Source organism: Oncorhynchus tshawytscha, linkage group LG04, assembly GCF_018296145.1.
Source record: "Oncorhynchus tshawytscha isolate Ot180627B linkage group LG04, Otsh_v2.0, whole genome shotgun sequence".
Taxonomy (NCBI): Eukaryota; Metazoa; Chordata; class Actinopteri; order Salmoniformes; family Salmonidae; genus Oncorhynchus; species Oncorhynchus tshawytscha.
Window position 1 is genome coordinate 52,304,465 of NC_056432.1, and position 20,700 is coordinate 52,325,164.

At 43.2% G+C, this 20,700-nt stretch overlaps 1 protein-coding gene across 12 annotated transcripts in view; it reads left to right on the forward strand.

Moving 5' to 3' along the window:
- The window catches only part of LOC112248971 (kinesin-like protein KIFC3), a 67,942-nt gene that overhangs the window by 25,092 nt on the left and 22,150 nt on the right, over positions 1-20,700 (forward strand). Inside the window, exon 1 of one of the 12 annotated variants that reach the window (XM_024418457.2) lies at positions 540-1,946. The exons of 2 other annotated variants lie outside the window; for them this stretch is intronic. In XM_024418457.2, coding sequence (XP_024274225.1) covers positions 1,557-1,946 — 390 coding nt within the window. In that variant the 5' untranslated portion in view covers positions 540-1,556. Of the gene's footprint in view, positions 1-539; positions 1,947-6,455; positions 6,580-16,841; positions 17,187-17,781; positions 17,803-20,700 lie in introns of those variants that run through there. 9 more of the 12 variants (XM_024418460.2, XM_024418458.2, XM_024418459.2 and 6 more) reach the window with 9 other exon arrangements.

Below are 20,700 nucleotides of genomic sequence, written 5' to 3' on the forward strand. Positions count from 1 at the left end.
ACGAGGTCGCCCCTCAGAGCCCAGAGATCAGTTTGAATTGATATGGTGGAACTCCTAACGGATGAAGGTGGGAAGCTTTAAAAAAAAAAGTTTGACTCTTTCCGCACTCCGCGTTGGTTTTGCTTTTTTAGATACATTCATATCAATAGTGTATTATGTGTTACATCACCAGCGCATGGCCGGCTCTGTCCCATTCCAGTGATTATCCCGCAGCGACAGATGGGCAGAACACAGGAAGGGAGGGTGAGAGCGAGAGTGGATGAAGATACTTTCTCCTTCTGGAGAGTTGCAGAACCGCACATGATAGGACTGTAAACTCTGTGCATGAGTGGAGCGGGAGATGGAGAGTGACTGAACAAGTGAAGGGGTGTAGATATCGCCCCTCTCTCTGTCCAGGGACTTTTCAGGGAGGACTGGACAGTCCCCCGGCTGTTCGCAGCAGGAAGAGGGAAAGGGGAGAGGCATTACGTTGGACCTGTTAATCATTTAATTGGAAACTTCTTTACACCATCCTGGACTGGACTGTAAACATAAATTAGCAGGGCAGAGGAGGATGAATCAACATCCGAGACATTCCTACACTGTTCGAAGTTTGCAACGGTTTAGGGTTTGTGTGTGTGTTTTGTAAGGGTTTAAATGCATGTGTGAAGGTATAGTGAGTTATCTGCTTGGGTGTAGATTTAATATCTACTAGTTTCTGTGTATAGTTGATGGACGTGGTGTGTCTGTAGTTACCTGGAGGTACTTAGCCAGCCGTCTGCTCCTAGAGGTTTGGGTTACCTGAGCTCCACCGGCTTGGCAGAGGGACAGCAATCGCCTTTACTACAGGACAGAGTCCAAAACCTTATTGTTGTTCTGAGGAACTGTAAAGGTGGTGTGTGTGTGTAGTTCTGTGGGAGGGACTAGTTGAGGCACAGGGACAGAGGTGAGATATAAAAGCAGGCGTGTGTGTGACCGTGTGTATCTGAGGATCACACTCACTCACCTCTCGCCGTCTGTGTCTGCTGACCAGAGAACAGACTTGGGGATTATCAGACAGTTGATGAGATTTAGGGCACTGCCATTGTCCAGGGGATCAACACACACACACAGAGGAGAGAAAGTGAGACTCCCTACTGGAAACTCTCTCGCCCTCTGAAGAGCACCGGCGTTGTGTATTGTGGTGAATACCGTAAAAGAGGAGAGTAGACTGGATATTTGTAGTCTTTTCGTCTTTGAACTTGGCTGCAGTACAGATTGCACAGTACAGACACTACAGTCCAGGATAGAACTTTGGAACTGTTCTCACTGTGGATACACTTGTTGCTATCTCTCGCACTCAGTCTTCAGCTCTCCAACTGATGACAACTATGACCAGACCACAGAAGATACGCCTGGAGCTCTGACTGCCATTCACATCTAGACCTCAACCATGGAACCCCTCCATAACAGCTTATAAGCTATCATAACAGCCTGTGGAACTTCAACAGTTCCTGTCCCATTCAAACAAGGGGGACTTTGTGAGTGGGTGAGAACGGAGCGAACCAACCTGCCCGTCTCCACAGACGGACGGGATCATGTACGTGCTGTGCACTCTGGTGGTACTGAGTATCCACAGCCTCTTTAAGAGCCGACACAAGGCCCTGGAGCCCGGCGATAAAGAGGCTAGAGATGGGGCCACGCTGCCTGGGGACAAGGCCCCTCCACTAGGGGAGGGAGGCAGGTCAAGGGATCCCGGGCCTGGAGGTCATGGAGGGGGTGTGGGGCCAAGGGAGAAGGAGAGAGGGATGACTGTAGCCCTCTCTCAGGATAAGAGGCAGAGGGCTCCTGTTGTAGACAGGAAGGCTGCAGGCTGCAACTTCACAGGCAAACATAGTGGTGACGGGGAGCTGCGCTGCAGCCAGGGCAGGCTGGGATGCGGAGAAGGCAGCCTGGAGAATGTGCCGGACAGCAGAAAACGATTGCAGGTGAGAGGAGGGGAAGATGGGGATAGAGGGAGGGCATGCTAAACAGAACAGGAGGGAGGGGAGAGCACCTACATGTGCAAACCAGCATGTAGGCACAGGTATGTTTGAGACTGGCATGGGATTACAGACACGGATAAGGCACCAATCTAATTAAGTACCAATCATAAATATTGTGGTACAGAAGTCCAAGGTTTGGGGCCTCCCGAGTGGCGCAGCGGTCTAAGGCACTGCATCTTAGTGCTTGAGGCGTCACTACAGACCCTCGTCCGATCCAGGTCTGTGCCGCAGCCAGCCGCAACCGGGAGATCCATGAGACGGCACAATTGGCCCAGCGTTGTCCGGGTTAAGGGAGGGTTTGGCCGGCTGGGATGTCCTTGTCCCATCACTCTCTAGCGACTCCTGTGGCAGGCCGGGCACATGCACGCTAACACAGTCACCAGTTATACAGTGTTTCCTTCAACACATTGGTGTGGCTGGCTTCCGGATAAAGCGAGCAGTGTGTCAAGATGCAGCGCGGCTTGGGGGGGGTCATATTTCAGAGGAAGCATGGCTCTTGACCTTCGCCTCTTCCCAGTCCATACGGGAGTTGCAGCACCAATTGGATATCATGAAATTGGCCAAAAATTTGAAAGGTTATGTTGAAATCCTTTTGAATGAGATGCAGCACCATGTTGGTTTAGTATTTAAGTAATTATGTGCTTGTGTGACCAAGTTGGAGAGATAATCTAAGCGCTGCTCCAGCAGTCTAACCTTTCTGAGCTATTGAAGGAATGTGTGTGGTTGTTTGGGTGATTATGGACCTTGGCAGTTCACCATTGATTACCTTGAGGTTCACATTAGTGAGTAATGTGATGACCATCGCCCATTCCTACCTCCCTACCGCTCACTTGGGTTTGTATAGCCAAATAGATTTTCCTGTTCTCCATCTCTCTCCTTTTCCCTCCCTCGGACAGCCTCCCTCATTCTTTTAAAAAAAAATTCCCCCCTCCTGTCCTTATTTTCACCCATCTTCCCCCAAGCCCAGTCAAATCCCCTCCTAACCTGCTGACTATATCTATTGGTGGTATGAGAAATGAGTAATGGCAGAATGCGTGCTGATGCTAAAGTGGGCCGGAGTGTCCCTGCATTCCGGGGAAACGGATTCAGATCATCATTTATGTAACCATGTTGTTAATCTGAGGACAGCCTCACTATCTCTGCTCTGTGTGTTTGGGATAAAGTGGGCTTTAATCCCTCACAATGCTGTGATTCTGGCTGTCGGCCCAATGACATTTCATATCACGGTAAAAAAAAAACAATGGATGGTGTGACAGTATTTTTATGTTTTTGAATAATAAATTATGCATTTTCTTTATGAATAGTGTGACCCTAAGATGGCAACATACATTCTAAGTGATTTTAAATAGGTCTTTCTCCATTCTGATTGTTTTATACTGTTCAATTTCACTTCAACCCAAAAAAAAAAAAGTGTTTTCATCAATATCTGCATTTCCTGCACTCATTTGAAATCATTTCCACACTGCCATGTAGGTCTGCACGATATAGGCAAACAATCTGATTTGACTTGCGATTTAGAGCAAAACACTTTGGTGAACTGTCGGAGGGCTGCCTCGCTTCTAGCTCTTAGGAAAACTTTGCAGGCAAGCATTTTGCTTACACCCGCAATAACATCTGCTAAACAATAAAATTTATTTTGATGTGCTGCATTGACCTTGCAGTGTCTCGTGGTCGAGGAACAAGAAATGTGCTCCTTTAGTGACAGGGCAGGGTTAGGTCTGTGTGAAAAGCAGCATGTAGAGAGAGTTCAAACAGGGATGAAGAAGCAAAGTAAACTGTAAAAATGGCGTATCACCTTTTAACAAACCAAACATTCAAATACGTTATAGAAGGTAAAGTAAAAACGCAATACTGTGCATCAATACTGGTATATTGTAAAATACTGTATACTGCCCAGACCTACCTTTACCTCACCCCACCCATTCTCTCTCAACCCTAACCCCATTCCTCCTGGTCATAGGGAGGGCCTCTCTGAATCACCCTCCTTTGACATTTGTCCCTGTAAATCCCTAAACAACGCTTTGGTTACACAACTAAGACTTTGAGGGAACGCTAAGGTATTTCAGAGGGAGCATGGTCACTGTGCTGTCCTCTCATGATCACTCATCTGATGTCCTCTACATTCAACATCTGCCACATGATTAATTAGTAAAGGACAAACTACACCAGGAACTTGATAGTGTTATGATAACACTAGAATAATTCCCTGGAGATGTGAACACGTCTTACCGTTGTGCTCTTGTAGCTCATGAAGCCGGGGTACCTGAGCCAGGGTGTAGTGTGTTTCATCTATAATTCCCTGAGGAACATGCACCTTAGCCAAATTACATTTCAACTCAGTTTTTCACAATTCCTGACATTTAATCCTAGTAAAAAATTCCCTGTCTTAGGTCAGTTAGGATCACCACTTTATTTTAAGATTGTGAAATGTCAGAATAATAGTAGTGAGGGATTTATTTCAGCTTTTATTTCTTTCATCACATTACCAGTGGTACATACACTCAATTAGTATTTGGTAGCATTGCCTTTAAATTGTTTAACTTGGGTCAAACTTTTCGGGTAGTCTTCCCACAATACGTTGGGTGAATTTTGGCCCATTCCTCCTGTCAGTGGTGGTGTAACTGAGACAGGTTTGTAGGTCTCTTTGCACGCACACACATTTTCACTTCTCCCCTCAAATTTTCTATCGGATTGAGGTCAGGGCTTTTTGATGGCCACTCCAATACCTTGACTTTGTTATCCTTAAGCCATTTTGCCACAGCTTTGGAAGTGTGCTTGGGGTCATTGTCCATTTGGAAGACCCATTTGCGACCAAGCTTTAACTTCCTGACTGATGTCTTGAGGTGTTGCTTCAATATATCCACATAATTTTCCATTCTCATGATGCAATCTATTTTGTGAAGTGCACCAGTTCCTCCTGCAGCAAAGCACCCCCACAACATGGTGCTGCCACCCCCGTGCTTCACGGTTGGGATGGTGTTCTTCGGCTCGCAAGCCTCCCCCTTTTTCCTCCAAACATAACGATATTCATTATGGCCAAACAGTTCTATTTTTGACTATTCAACCGGAGGACTTCACCTTATATTTTTGTTTCATCAGACCAGAAGACATTTTTCCAAAAATTACGATCTTTGTCCCCATGTGCAGTTGCAAACCGTAGTCTGGCTTTTTTTTATAGTGTCTTTTTCCTTGCTCAGCGGCCTTTCAGGTTATATCGATATAGGATTCTATTTACTGTGGTTATAGATACTTTTGCACCTGTTTCCTCCAGCATCTTCACAAGATCCTTTTTGCTGTTGTTCTGGGATTGATTTGCACTTTTCGCACCAAAGTACGTTCATCTCTCGGAGACAGAACGCTTCTCCTTCCTGAGCGGTATTGCGGCTGCGTGGTTCCATGGTGTTTACTTGCGTACTAATGTTTGTACAGATGAACGTGGTACCTTAAGGCGTTTGGAAAATGCACCCAAGGATGAACCAGACTTGTGGAGGTCTACAATTTTTTATCTGAGGTCTTAGCTGAGTAAAGATGCACTGAGTTTGAAGGTAGGCTTTGAAATACATCCACAGGTACACCTCCAATTGACTCAAATGATGTCAATTAGTCTGTCAGAAGCTTCTAAAGCCATGACATAATTTTCAGGAATTTTCCAAGCAGTTTAAAGGCACAGTCAACTTAGTGTATGTAAACTTCTGACCCACTGGAATTGTGATACTGTGAAATAATTGTTGGAAAAATGACTTGTGTCATTCTCAAAGTAGATGTCCTAACAGACTTGCCAAAACTATAGTTTGTTAACAAGAAATTTGTGGAGTGGTTGAAAAATTAGTTTTAATGACTCCAACCTAAGTGTCTGTAAACTTCCGACTTCAACTGTATACACACACACCAGCCCTTTTCTCAGTTTCCCTCAGTATGAGTAGTCACACAGACCTGGCCAGGACTCCATTACCCAGCAGCATCTAGTGAGTGGGGAGGGACTCTTGCTTGAGTGCTAGTGAATTGTCAGTGAAGCAGCTCTCACACCGTGTGATTTACAGCACTACTTGTTTGGGTAAATATACATTTGAGCGGTGGCAGCCATAGGAGACCATATGTTCTTTGTGTGTGCATATTGCAGTGTACAACTATGTATACTGTATGGTTTAGGAACAAGTGTATGGCAAGTTACGAGAGCCATTTGCCTTTTAAGTAATAAATGATGTGTGGAGACAGTGTTTCATAAATTCACATTTGCACACACAGTTCTCTGTTACATATTGCAAGCAGGGGGAGGAGAACTCAGAAGAGCCACGCTTCATTTGTAGCTAAAATATTTATTCCTCCACTGCAGAGCGAGCGATTTAAAAAAAAATATATATATATATTAAAGGGAGGGAGGGGGAAGAATGAGGGTGGCTCCAATTCTGCTGTTACTAAGGAACAGCGAGAGAGTGTGTGTTAGAGAAGGGGGGCTGGCTAGTGACAGTGAGCCGTGGGGGTGTGTTGATTGGTGAGTGTGTGTGTTTCTGCCACGTAAAGATGGTCTCTACAGCGATGCAGGGATGATCAGGACACAGAGACTGCAGGGAGGGAGGTGAGTATCCTACCGATTTTAAGGAAAAGGAATGGGGGTGAGAAATGGAGAGAAAGAGGGGGGAGGAGGGGGACATGTTGAGTGAGGTATGAGAGGTAGCCACTCGGGTTAGATGGAGAGAAATAAAAAGCGATAGAATAACTGCAGGACAAGGAAAGAAAGGTCAGTGTTTCTCTGTTGTTGACTGATTGTCCCGGTATGGTAGGATTCTCTCCTTTTCCCGCTGTCTTTGTTAAGGTTTTACCCATACCTAGTAATCCCAGTCTATATGATGTCGTGCTGATGAATTAATCTCAACCGTATTCTGATGCATTGGGTTTTATTCAGATTCATGTCTGTGGTGTGTGTTGGCAGTAAAAACAGCCCTGAACCTCCCCAGAGCTGTGTGATTTTGAGCAGACAGTTTCTGACACTTGACGCATGGTGGCTGAGCTGAGCTACCACTGAATGATTTGACCCAGTTTATTGGGAGGAGGGGGATGAGCGCGGAAGAGAGAGGGGGGAATTGAACCCTGTAAGTAAGAGTTCTGTGATGTGCTCATTATAACAGGAAGCAGATTCCTTCTGTCAGAGTCCTGCCCTCGCCCTGTCTGGCATGCTGTGTCTATCCTGTCTGGGACACTGTGTCTATCCTGTCAGCCTGAGACCGAAAGGATAGACAATCTCCTTGTCCACCAACAGCATTTTAGCTACAGACTGTTATGTGCTAGCTATCTAGTTTGTTTTATAAATGTGCAATGAACATAAAAAATACTCATTTATATAAGGAATTGGCAACTCGTTCTCTATCTAAGAAACGGGCATCTTCTTATCCAGGTAGGCCACTTGATTTCAACATCTAAACATAGTGAACAGGCTATGTTGTTCAAACAGTTGGAGACGGACAGGAGGGTGTATTCATAGCAGTTCAACTGCTCTACCTTGTTAGCAAGCAAATAGATTAGCTGGCTACTCACAAGCATGTGGGCTTGTGCTTGAGAGAGAGTTTTTGGGTGGATATTCCTTTAACAAACAGTAGGTCTCAAACTATCTATTGGTATGCAGTTCACTAGTCCATTGTTGATAGTCCCAAAATGTTTGGCATGTCAGAAATCAAGTTTAAGACTACAGCCAATACGATGCAGTTTCTTGAAAACTTGATTGCTGACATACAAAACATTTTGTGACTATATCAACAATGGACTAATGAAATAAATACCAAAAGATAGTTTTTGGGTGGGGTTTTCCTTACATTTTCTATAGTGCCTGCTATTTTTTGTTGTGAATATTGTTCTGGAGGCAGCTCTTGCAGAGTGGTCACTAGCTGGCACTGCCACAATGTCATAAAATCTGATTTTTAACCTAACCTTAACCACACTGCCAACCCTAATGCCTAACGCTAACCTTAAACTAAAGGGATACTTTTGGAATTTGGCAATGAAGCCCTTTATCTACTTCCCCAGAGTCAGATGAACCAGTGGATGCCATTTTTATGCTGTACCTCTAAGTGCAATTTGAAGGAAGTTGCTAACTAGTGTTAGCGCATTTGCTAGCTAGTGTTAACGCAATGACTGGACGTCTATGGGTAACTGCTAGGATGCTAGTAAATACCGTAGACTTCTAGTCATTGCTAAATCTAGTTAGCAATGGCTTACAAAATTACCTCCAACTTCCTTCATACTGGATGCAGAGACGTACAAATGGTATCCATGTATTATTCTGACTCGTAGGAAGTAGATAAAGGGCTTCATTGCCAAAGTCCCAAAGTATCCCTTTAAGACTAAAAAGCACATTTTTGTTTTCATTAGTTTTTACAATATACCCAGTTTTGACACTGCAGTTGGCCTATCTAATGGGAAATCACTCAGTTTTGCCTCCAGGACAAGACTCATAACAATAAAAGTCAACCTGCTCATCATTAGTGCATTGTGCATGGTTCTGGTTAAATTTGTAACAAAAAGGTCATTTTCATAGACTTGAAAGCCAGATCAGTGATTATTGCAAAAAAGCAGGTTAAACTATTTTGATAAAATAATTTAATTATTACTTATGATTGTGGAAGGCTTATATTTAGCCTAGGTATACTTTTACCAACCCTGATTTAGATTATTCCTGACTGTTTGAAATGCAGCGTATTGACCTTGTCACTCATATATCTATATATGTGTGTATATATGTTCTAATCTGCGTGATATGTATGTGTGTGTGTTGAATCCATGTTTCGGGCTACAGAGACCAAAGCTATGTGCGTCCTTCTGCTACGACAACAGGGAGCGGACCATAGAATGAAAGACACCAGGCACAGTAAACATTGAATGAAATGCAGTCAAACTATTGCAATTAAATAAAGACCGTTCATGGCTAAAAAAACGGAAAAGAGAAAGTCGACCAGCAAGCCCCTTTTCTCAGTCTCATCGTGTGACGAGGACTTTCAGTGTAACACAGCTACAGATCCATGCCCTGTCTGAGCAGGCTCTACCTGGGAACCATAAAGCCGGTTATTGGAACATTACTGACCAAGTGGTAAGGATTTGAATTATGAGGTTTGAGTTTTAATAATATCAAAACACTTTTTTTAAACTCACTGTCCTCTAAGGGGGGCTTTAACAGACGAATGTATGAGGACTGAGGTATAGTACTCCCAGGCTTTGTATCACTAACAAAGAGCTCTTTAATTTACCAGCCTATAACATACATTATTTAAAACAGACAGGACTGTAGGGACTAGGAAGTCTCTGACAGGACAGTTCCAACAGACAAAGACACACACGCACAAGCTTCCTGTGGTCAGGCAGTCTGTCACTGTCTAGCTCCTACTGTACAGTCAGATGGCCTGAAGCCCCCTTGAAGGGCTTGTTGATATGGCCTAAAAAAATCAATTTTAAAAAAAAATATGGCCAATTATTTATTTATATATATATATATATATATATATATATATATATATCATCATATATATATATATTACACACAGTGGGGCAAAAAAGTATTTAGTCAGCCACCAATTGTGCAAGTTCTCCCACTTAAAGATGAGAGGCCTGTAATTTTCATCATAGGTACACTTCAACTATGACAGACAAAATGAGAAAAAAAATCCAGAAAATCACATTGTAGGATTTTTAATGAATTTATTTGCAAATTATGGTGGAAAATAAGTATTTGGTCACCTATGAACAAGCAAGATTTCTGGCTCTCACAGACCTGTAACTTCTTCTTTAAGAGGCTCCTCTGTCCTCCACTTGTTACCTGTATTAATGGCACCTGTTTGAACTTGTTATCAGTATAAAAGACACCTGTCCACAACCTCAAACAGTCACACTCCAAACTCCACTATGGCCAAGACCAAAGAGCTGTCAAAGGACACCAGAAACTAAATTGTAGACCTGTACTAGGCTGGGAAGACTGAATCTGCAATAAGTAAGCAGCTTGGTTTGAAGAAATCAACTGTGGGAGCAATTATTAGGAAATGGAAGACATACAAGACCACTGATAATCTCCCTCGATCTGGGGCTCCACGCAAGATCTCACCCTGTGGGGTCAAAATGATCACAAGAACGGTGAGCAAAAATCCCAGAACCACACGGGGGGACCTAGTGAATGACCTGCAGAGAGCTGGGACTAAAGTAACAAAGCCTAGAGTATTTGGATGATCCAGAAGAAGATTGTAGAATGTCAGATGAAACCAAAGTAGAACTTTTTGGTAAAAACTCAACTCGTTGTGTTTGGAGGACAAAGAATGCTGAGTTGCATCCAAAGAACACCATACCCACTGTGAAGCATGGGGATGAAACATCATGCTTTGGGGCTGTTTTTCTGCAAAGGGACCAGGACGACTGATCCGTGTAAAAGGAAAGAATGAATGGGGCCATGTATCGTGAGATTTTGAGTGAAAACCTCCTTCCATCAGCAAGGGCATTGAAGATGAAATGTCTTTCAGCATGACAATGTGGCAAGGGCATTGAAGATGAAACCCCATAGAAAATCTTTGGAAGGAGTTGAAAGTATGTGTTGCCCAGCAACAGCCCCAAAACATGTCAGCAGTTCCTGCAAGAGGAAGGCATTGATTCTATGGACTGGCCCGCCCGTTCCCCAGACCTGAATCCAATTGAGCACATCTGGGACATCATGTCTCGCTCCATCCACCAATGCCACATTGCACCACACTGTCCAGGAGTTGGCGGATGCTTTAGTCCAGGTCTGGGAGGAGATCCCTCAGGAGACCATCCGCCACCTCATCAGGAGCATGCCCAGGCGTTGTAGTGGAGGCCACACACACTACTGAGCCTCATTTTGACTTGTTTTAAGGACATTTACATCAAAGTTGGATCAGCCTGTAGTTTGGTTTTCCACTTTAATTTTGAGTGTGACTCCAAATCCAGACCTCCATGAGTTGATACATTTGATTTCAATTGGTAATTTGTGTGATTTTATTGTCAGCACATTCAACTATGTAAAGAAAAAAGTATTTAATAAGAATATTTCATTCATTCAGATCTAGGATGTGTTATTTTAGTGTTCCCTTTATTTTTTTGAGCAGTGTGTATATACAGTGCCTTGCGAAAGTATTCGGCCCCCTTGAACTTTGCGACCTTTTGCCACATTTCAGGCTTCAAACAGATACCAATAAAGATAAAACTACTTTTTTTGTGAAGAATCAACATTTAGGGACACAATCATGAAGTGAAACATTTATTTGGATATTTCAAACTTTTTACAAATCAAAAACTGAAAAATTGGGCGTGCAAAATTATTGATTAAACAGGTCCCAGTTAAGTTCCGTGCTCAATGGGATTGAGAAATGGGCTCTTCGCTGGCCATGGCAGAACTCTGACATTCCTGTCTTGCAGGAAATCAAGCGCAGAATGGCTGGTGGCATTGTCATGCCGGAGGGTCATTTCAGGATGAGCCTGCAGGATGGGTACCATATCTTCCCTGTAACGCACATTGCCTGTAATGACAACAAGCTCAGTCTCATGATGCTGTGACACACTGCCCCAGACCATGATGGACCCTCCACCTCCAAATTGATCCTGCTCCAGAATACAGGCCTTGGTGTAACGCTCATTCCTTCGACGATTTAAGTGAATCCGACCATCACCCCTGGTGAGACGAAACCGCAACTCGTCAGTGAAGAGCACTTTTTGCCAGTCCTGTCTGGTCCAGCGACAGTGGGTTTGTGCCCATAGGCGACATTGTTGCCGGTGATGGCTGGTGAGGACCTGCCTTACAACAGACCTACAAGCCCTCAGTCAAATATCTCTCATCAGCTTATTTATGCGGACAGTAAAAGCACTGATGGAGGGATTTTGTGCGTTCCTGAAACTGTAACTCGGACAGTTGTTTTTGCCATCCTGTACCTGTCCCTCAGGTGTGATGTTCGGATGGCGATCCTGTGCAGGTGTTACACGTGGTCTGCCACTGCAAGGTCATCAGTTGTCCGTCCTGTCTCCCTTACGCGCTGTCTTAGGCGTCTCACAGTATGGACATTGCAATTTATTTTCCTGGCTACATCTGCGTCCTCATGCCTCCTTGCAGCATGCCTAAGGCACGTTCACCCAGATCAGCAGGGACCCTGGGCATCTTTCTTTTGGTGTTTTTCAGAGTCCGTTGAAAGGTCTCTTTTTTTTTTGTGTCCTAAGTTTTCATAACTGTGAACTTAATTGCCTACTGTCTGTAAGCTGTAAGTGTCTTAATGACACGCTCCACAGGTGCATGTTCATTAATTGATTATGGTTCATTTAACAAGCATGGGAAACAGTGTTTAAACACTTTCTGTAAAGTTAATTCATAAAAATCCAAATATCTTTGAAAGACAGGGTCCTAAAAAAGATACGTTTATTTGTTGAAGTCGGAAGTTTACATACACTTAGGTTGGAGTCATTAAAACTCGTCTTTTCAACCACTCCACAAATGACTTGTTAAAACCTCTTGAGCTTACTTGAGACAGACGTCTCACCTAGAGCTCTAGAAATGCACATCCGCGACGCTACATGCTAATAGTATTAGTTAAAACGCAAACGTTCATTAAAATACACATGTTTGGTATTAAAATAAAGCTACAGTCATTGTGAATCTAGCCACCGTGTCAGATTTTTAAAATGCTTTTCGGCGAAAGCATGAGAAGCTATTATTCTGATAGCATGCAACACCCCAAAAGACCCGATTAAGGGGTGTAAACAAAAGAATTAGCATAGTCGGCGCTACACAAACCGCACAATAAAATATAAAACATTAATTACCTTTGACCATCTTCTTTCTTTGCACACCTTGATGTCCCATAATCAATACTGGGTCTTTTTTGGATTAAATCGGTCCATATATAGCCTAGATATCGATCTATGAAGACTGTGTGGAAAACGGAGAAAAAAGAGCGTTTCATAACGAACGTCATTCCTTTTTAAAAGTTAAAAATTCGACGATAAACTTTTACAAAACACTTCGGAGAAATACCTTTCTAATGCAACTTTAGGTATAACTACACGTTAATAAGCTATAAAAATCATCAGGAATGTAAACGATAGCCTGCCGTGTGGAAAAATGTCCGGAGAAAAGACAGACAATGCCTCGGGTCGGTGGTCGGAGAGAATCGGTTCCCTTTGGGCGGATCTACCAAGAATCAATTCAGATTCAAATGAGGAGACTCTATAGATCCTGTGGTAGCTGTAGGTACTGCAAGCTTGGCCTAATATATTACGGTTCACCTTTAACAATTCATGGGAGTGGCGCATGGATACTTTTTTCCATCTCCAGTGATCAGATTTTCCTGCGCTTTTCGATGAAACAGACGTTCTGTTATAGTCACAGCCGTGATTTAAACAGTTTTGGAAACGTCTGAGTGTTTTCTATCCACACATACTAATCATATGCATATACTATATTCCTGGCCTGAGTAGCAGGACGCCAAAATGTTGCGCGATTTTTAACAGAATTTCCGAAAAAGTAGGGGGGAAGCTTAACAGGTTTTAACAAACTATAGTTTTGGCAAGTCGGTTAGGACATCTACTTTGTGCATGACACAAGTGATTTTCCCAACAATTGTTTACAGACAGATTATTTCTCTTATTTCACTGTATCACAATTCCAGTGGGTCAGAAGTTTACAAGCGCTAAGTTGACACTGCCTTTTAAACAGCTTGGAAAATTCCAGAAAATTGTCATGGCTTTAGAAGCTTCTGATAGGCTAATTGACGTCATTTGAGTCAATTGGAGGTGTACCTGTGGATATATTTCAAGGCCTACCTTCAAACTCAGTGCCTCTTTGCTTGACATCATGGGAAAATCAAAAGAAATCAGCAAAAAAAATTGTAGACCTCCACAAGTCTGGTTCATCCTTGGGAGCAATTTCCAAATGCCTGAAGGCACTACGTTCATCTGTACAAACAATAGTACGCAAGTATAAACACCATGGGACCAGGCAGCTGTCATACCACTCAGGAAGGAGACGCGTTCAGTCTCCTAGAGATTAATGTACTTTGGTGTCAAAAGTGCAAATCAATCCCAGAACAACAGCAAATGACCTTGAGAAGATGCTGGAGGAAACGGGTGCAAAAGTATCTATATCCACAGTAAAACAAGTCCTATTTCGACAACCTGAATGGCCGCTCAGCAAGGAAGAAGCCACTGCTCCAAAACCACCATTAAAAAAGCCAGACTATGGTTTGCAACTGCACATAGGAACAAAGATCATACTTTTTGGAGAAATTTCCTCCGGTCTGATGGAACAAAAATAGAACTGTTTGGCCATAATGACCATCGTTATGTTTGGAGGGGAAAGGGGTAGGCTTGCAAGCCGAAGAACACTATCCCAACCGTAAAGCACGAGGGTGGCAGCATCGTTGTGGGGGTGCTTTGCTGCAGGAGGGACTGGTGCTCTTCACAAAATAGATGTTGAAGCAACATCTCAAGACAACAGTCAGAAAGTTGAAGCTTGGTCGCAAATGGGTCTCAAATGGACAATGACCCCAAGCATACTTCCAAAGTTGTGGCAAAATGGATTAAGGAGAACAAAGTGAAGGTATTGGAGTGGCCATCACAAAGACCTGACCTCAATCCTACAGAAAATGTGTGGGCAGAACTGAAAAAACGTATGCGAACAAGGAGGACGACAAACCTGACTCAGTTACACCAGCTCTATCGGGCGAATTTTTGCCCATTCCTCCTAACTGGGAATTTTGTGGGAAGCTTGTGGAAGGCTACCCAAAACGTTTGACCCAAGTTTAAATAATGTAAAAGCAATGCTACCAAATACTAATTGAGTGTGTGTGAACTTCTGACCCACTGGGAATGTGATGAAAGAAATAAAAGCTTAAATAAATCATTCTCTCCTATTATTCTGACATTTCACAATCTTAAAATAAAGTGGTGATCCTAACTGACCTAAGACCGGGAATTTTTACTAGGATTAAATGTCAGGAATTCTGAAACTGAGTTGAAATGTATTTGGCCAAGGTGTAATGTAAACTTCCGACTTCAACTGCATATACAGAGAAACCAGGGGACACACCGGTGTTCTCAGGGTAGTCACTGTTCCTCAGGGAATTATAGATGAAACACACTACACACCCTGGCTCAGGTACCCCGGCTTCATGAGCCACGAGAGCACAACAGTAAAACATGAACCCAGCATCTCCAGGGCATTATTCTAGCGTTATCATAACACTATCTAGTTCCTGGTGTAGTTTGTCCTTTACGTGTGTGTGTGTGTGTGTGTGTGTGTACATACACACTATTTTATATTTACACTATATTTTATATATAGCTGAGTCTTAACAGGGACAACTGGAACTGGGTTAATGAGATTCACATACTGTGGAGAGGAAGAGAGTAGGGAGGGATACTCAGAGGATACACTCAAATGGAAGGAGAGCGATAAGAGGGATGAAAATACTTGAGGGAGGGATATACAAACAGTAAGAGAGAGAGAGGCAGGGGGATGGGGGGAGTCACATCTTATCCTCTCTGCTTTATGTTAAGCCCTTCCTCTGTGCTGTCATCAACTATTAGAATGCTCTGCTTTGGCAGGGTGAAGCTAAACACTAGTTAAAGTAGGAGGGAGAGTACTGGGTGGTGGGGGGTGCGCAACATTAGCTCCTCACAGCTAGCCAGCCCCTCCTGTCATCCCCTGTTCCACAACAGTAGTCTCCCACACAAGCACATTGATATCACCCACTGTACCAGAGCTAAATAGTTTTTGCAATATTCCTGGTGCATAGAGGGGACAGATGATACTATAGAAGGCAGAGTGCCGACAGGAGTGTGTAACCTTATCCTACACACCATGCCTTGTGCTCAAAGAACCATGGAGAGCGTGGTAACCTAGAAACCTGTCAGGTGTGTGTATGTTTCCGTGAGGACAATACCTTGGAAGCAGTAAATAACCAGATAAGCTGTATGACTTTACTCTTTTTTTTGTCTTCTTTTTTTTTGTCCTTTGTGCTCATAACACCCTCTATGGGGCTGGCAGAGAACTGCATTTACCACAAAGGCATCCACAACTCTATACTGTATCGCCTCATGTATCACAAGCTCAGTGTAAAAGTTGCCTTTAACCACAGATCTACACAAACATGACCTTGCCTCTACCGACTCCTTTTCTACTACCTAGGAAAAGCCACGGGGTGCCTGATCTCACTGGAACAATGTAATAATGAGAACGCTTTTAATTTTTCTGGCACAACCGTCTTAGGCTCTAACATTCCTGACACTTTGCTCTGAGCTGTGAATTCAGAGTGTAGAAAGAGAGGAAATGAGGTGATAGAGTGAGGGAAGGAAGCAGAGATCAAAAGGCCACCCACCTTTCTCCTGCAGTCAAAGAGGGAGAAACAGCAGGTTGGGGTGGACAAGGGGAGACAAGTGAGGACAAAATCCCTAAAGTAAACACACCAGTCTCCCCGGAGAGTATGATGACATCAGTTTTGGATTCCCGCCTAATACTAAAAGCTAGGATTTGAAGATGGGTCCCTGTTGATAGATCTGATCTGAGATCTGTGGTTAGGGACACCTTGATCCTTCTTCTCAGAGGAAGATGAGGTGTTTATGAAGGAGGCCATCTGTTGTGGGGTTTAAAGGATTATGGGTAAATAAGTGGATAAGGTAGAGGTTGCCTCTTACCACTGGTCCAGGGTCAGGTATTATTTAATCAGCCTAATGGTTAAGGTTAGGTTGGTGTGTTAAATAACCCGATCTTAGATCTGTGATTAATGGCAACGTCCATTCTGCGTTTCCTGTGTATTTGTGGGTGGGACCTAACCCTGTACATACCGCTAGTAAACTATGGCCTGTCGCTACGGATACCGACGTCTTTCTATGGATGCCAAGCGTGTGGTCAGGTTGTAGAGTGAGGATGTTATGATGGCTGCCAGGCCTGGGGAAGGGACTGCAAGTGTGTTCAAGTTGAATTATTTCATTTGGAGTTATTTGGAATACATAGGTGTGTGTAAGAGTGGTCACATGGTAGAGTGTGTGATGTTCAGGCTGTAGAAGGAGGGTGGCTGCCACAAGTCTGGCTAAGGGGCAAGCAGGATGATTGGCTGGATGGGATCTCTGATCAACAAACGCTGGCTGGACCGAGATCGAGACAAAGACCACTACTCCACACAGGACCGGATTCCCTCTGGAGTCGCACACAGGGTACGGTTTCATTCAGGGACACAGGATTGGTTCTTAGATTATGTATAGATTGAGGGTGAAGTCTGATATACACACTCTATGGGAGGGTAGATGGAGGCCCAGTGTATGGTCCAGTTAATTTGGTGCATCTCCATAGTCTGACCTGAAGACAGGTGACAACTCAATGACAGGTCACAGCAACTCCATACAATTAGGCATTTGCTTTTAGCTGTCCAGTTTCATCACATCAGTGTACATGAAGGAAATAAGATGAGGAGATGAAAGGAAAGGAAGACCCATTTTACTTGAGATCCATCCATGGGCTCTGGATCCCGGATAGACCCTGTATGGACCGAACTTAGTATAGTACTGTAGCTATTGTAGCACTTTGTTGAAGAGCTCTGAGGACCTTTTTACAGTAAACCACTGTTCTGGATATTCTGCTGTAGGAAACAGTACAACATACAGAACATTGATGAACACACACACACTTGCTGAATACAGTTCCTTGTGTTCTATGTGGCCAGTACTTTGGGGAACTTCCCGCTGTGAGAGATTAGCCTAGCTAATACAGCAGCACTGGACTGGACCTGCTGACCCACCATGTCTCCGACAGAACAGTCAACTCTGGGTCACGGTCAGTACAACCACATACACACAAGGGTTGAACCAGACTGACCACACAATCAGTGGTCACATTCACTCACACAATCATGGGACTCGCCAAACACACAGGTGTGAGTTTTGACGTTTCTGCCCGGTTCTTTGTGCAGGCATTGCTATATTTGCACACTGGGTGCATTCACATGTTTTGTATCCCACTCTGTAATGTGTAGCTATTGAATAGAGTTGAGTAATGAATTGATGTGGCGTGTGTGTGGTGCAGAGTTTTATGTATACCGTAGTTGAATAGTATTGTATTGCCTGTGTGTGTGGTGATGTAGTACAACATGGAAGTGTGTCTGTCTTGACCCTTACTCTTCCACTGATTCCGTTAATATCAGGGCAGTCTGTGTGGGGCTGTGAACTGTAAACTGCTCATCACTGTCGGTATAATCTGATTGGTCAGTATTGACCAGTTTGCGGTCAGTCCTGTGTAGTCTGATTGGCTTGACCTTCGTGCCCCGGCTCAGACCAGGGAGAGTCTGGAAAGCAGTGAGATGACTGAATAGGATGGAGTTCTGGCCCATTTGGGACGGGTGGTGATGGAGCCACCAGAATGGCCTGACAAAGGTTAAATAAAAAATACACAGGAGAGACTAATGTCCCGATGTCATTACCACATACAGTACATACCTGAATGTGCTACTTAACCGCCAACTGTCCAGGGCCCGGTTTCCCGGAGTGTTTTTTTAAAATGTGTTTTTTATTAATAATTCATCTTTCCTACAACATCCGAAGATGTAACATGAGTTTCCCAAAACACCACGCAGAGAGAACAGTCTCTAAGTGCGTTGTTGGAGCATGTGTCGGTACTGATAGGATCAGTGGCGGATTTAGGTATAGGCGGCATCTTGCCGGGGGCAGCACAGGGCGCCAGCACAAACCCCCAGAAAAATCCGAATGGTGACATTTGCATGATCGGTTTTCTATCGCTCATTTGCACGTCACATCAATGATATTTCACTGTGGGTCAATTAACATTGTCGGAGTGGGCGTCCTGATTCTAGTTTGTTAGCTGGAAAGGTCTCCCACTCAGAAGTACGAGATGGGGAGAGGGGCAGGGGTAGGTTGACCTCAGGTCTCTCCACTGGAAGCCCGAGGTAAGGGGAGCGGGTGAATCTATCAAATAGCGCACCTCTAACTTTGTACAGTTCTAATGCAATTAACTGTGCAATTTAGTTTGTGTTTCTTGTTTGAAGTGCAAAAGTGTAATAATCAGGTTCTCTTGTTTATAAGTTTTTCTATTTGTGTATTTGTGCGATTTACTGTTTTTTGTTAGCAATAGGGTAATAGTGGAATAATTGTATTCTCTTTTTTTTATTTGTATTTATATACTACAATTTGTTTCTATTTGTCTTTTGTTACTTATTTTTGTATATATTTTTATATTTATATAGTTTTTAATGTTATGATTATTTATTTGTGTTTCGAATGTCTGAATAAAAATTACAGTTAGTGCAGAATGGTGCTTTTTTTTGTTGGTGGGGGGCGCTGAAGGGGGGGTTCGCCTTACAAGCTAGAACCGCCACTGGATAGGATCGAAAGAAAGGGAGCGCTGCTCTCGGATCAGCTTTCTCCATTCAAATCTTACCTTTAACATTATAATTATTTCACAATACTGACATCGGATCAGCTACTAGAGATATCACCACCTACGACTGCAAATATTGGTGCGGCTTATTCTAATGCTTAGCCTATAAAAATGCACAAAATCACCGATTTGGCACATCATTGAGCGCACATGTTAGACTACTAGTGATGAAATGGATTGAGACGCATTAGACAGTAGCCTACAAGTAGCAAAATAGAATTAAATCAATTGAACATTAAATGTATTTCAATATGACTGAAATAAGCCTATAGCCTGCAACTGAAACTTTGTTTTAGATTATGATTATTTTCAAGTGCAACATTAATAACGATGGTTTTGGGAGATTTAACGATGCTCCTACGAAGATTCTAACGATGAACTTAGCCAACCAGGACCAAGTTTTCCAAGCATCATAAGGTTAAGTTCATCGTTACAGCCTTCATAGGAGCATCGTTAAATCTGTGCTATTTCTCAAAACAATTGTTTCTAAAGTTTACTTACCGACTGCCTCAGCCCACTCGTAGAACAGATAAAACGTTGTTGGATGTTTTTTTTTTTGCCCTTCGGTGTCACTTTGGGATGCTGGCCCATGTGACGCCGATGCTTCCCACTTCCAAGTTTGCTGGATGACCTTTGGGTGGTGAATCGTTCTTGATACACATGGGAAACTGTTGCGTGTGGGGGAAAACCTAGCAGCGTTTGCAGTTCTTGACACACTCAAACTGGTGCGCCTGGCTAGTTAAATAAAGGTTACATTTATATAATTAAATGTAAAGAGCTTTCCACACCTGGATTGTACAACATTTTCCCATTTTTCTTTCAATTATTTAAACTGTCAAATTGGTTGTTGATAATTGCTATACAACCACTTTAAGGTCTTGTCAGATTTTCAGCTAGATTTAAGTCAGAACTGCAACTCGGCCACTTGGGAACATTCACTGCCATCTTGGTAAGCAACTCCAGTGTAGATTTGGCCTTCTGCTATAGGTTATTGTCCTGCTGAAAGGGGAATTCATCTTGTTGTCTGGTAGAAAGCTGACTGAACCAGGTTTTCCTCTAGGATTTTGCCTTTGCTTAGCTCCATTCCATTTATTTTTTATCCTGAAACTCTAGTCCTTAACGGTTACAGGCATACCATAACATGATGCAGCCACCACTATGCTTCTAAATATGGAGAGTAATACTCTGTGATGTGTTATTGAAATTTGCCCCAAGCATATAACACTTTGTATTCAGGACAAAAAGTGAATTGCTTTGCCACATTTTTTTGCAGTTTTACTT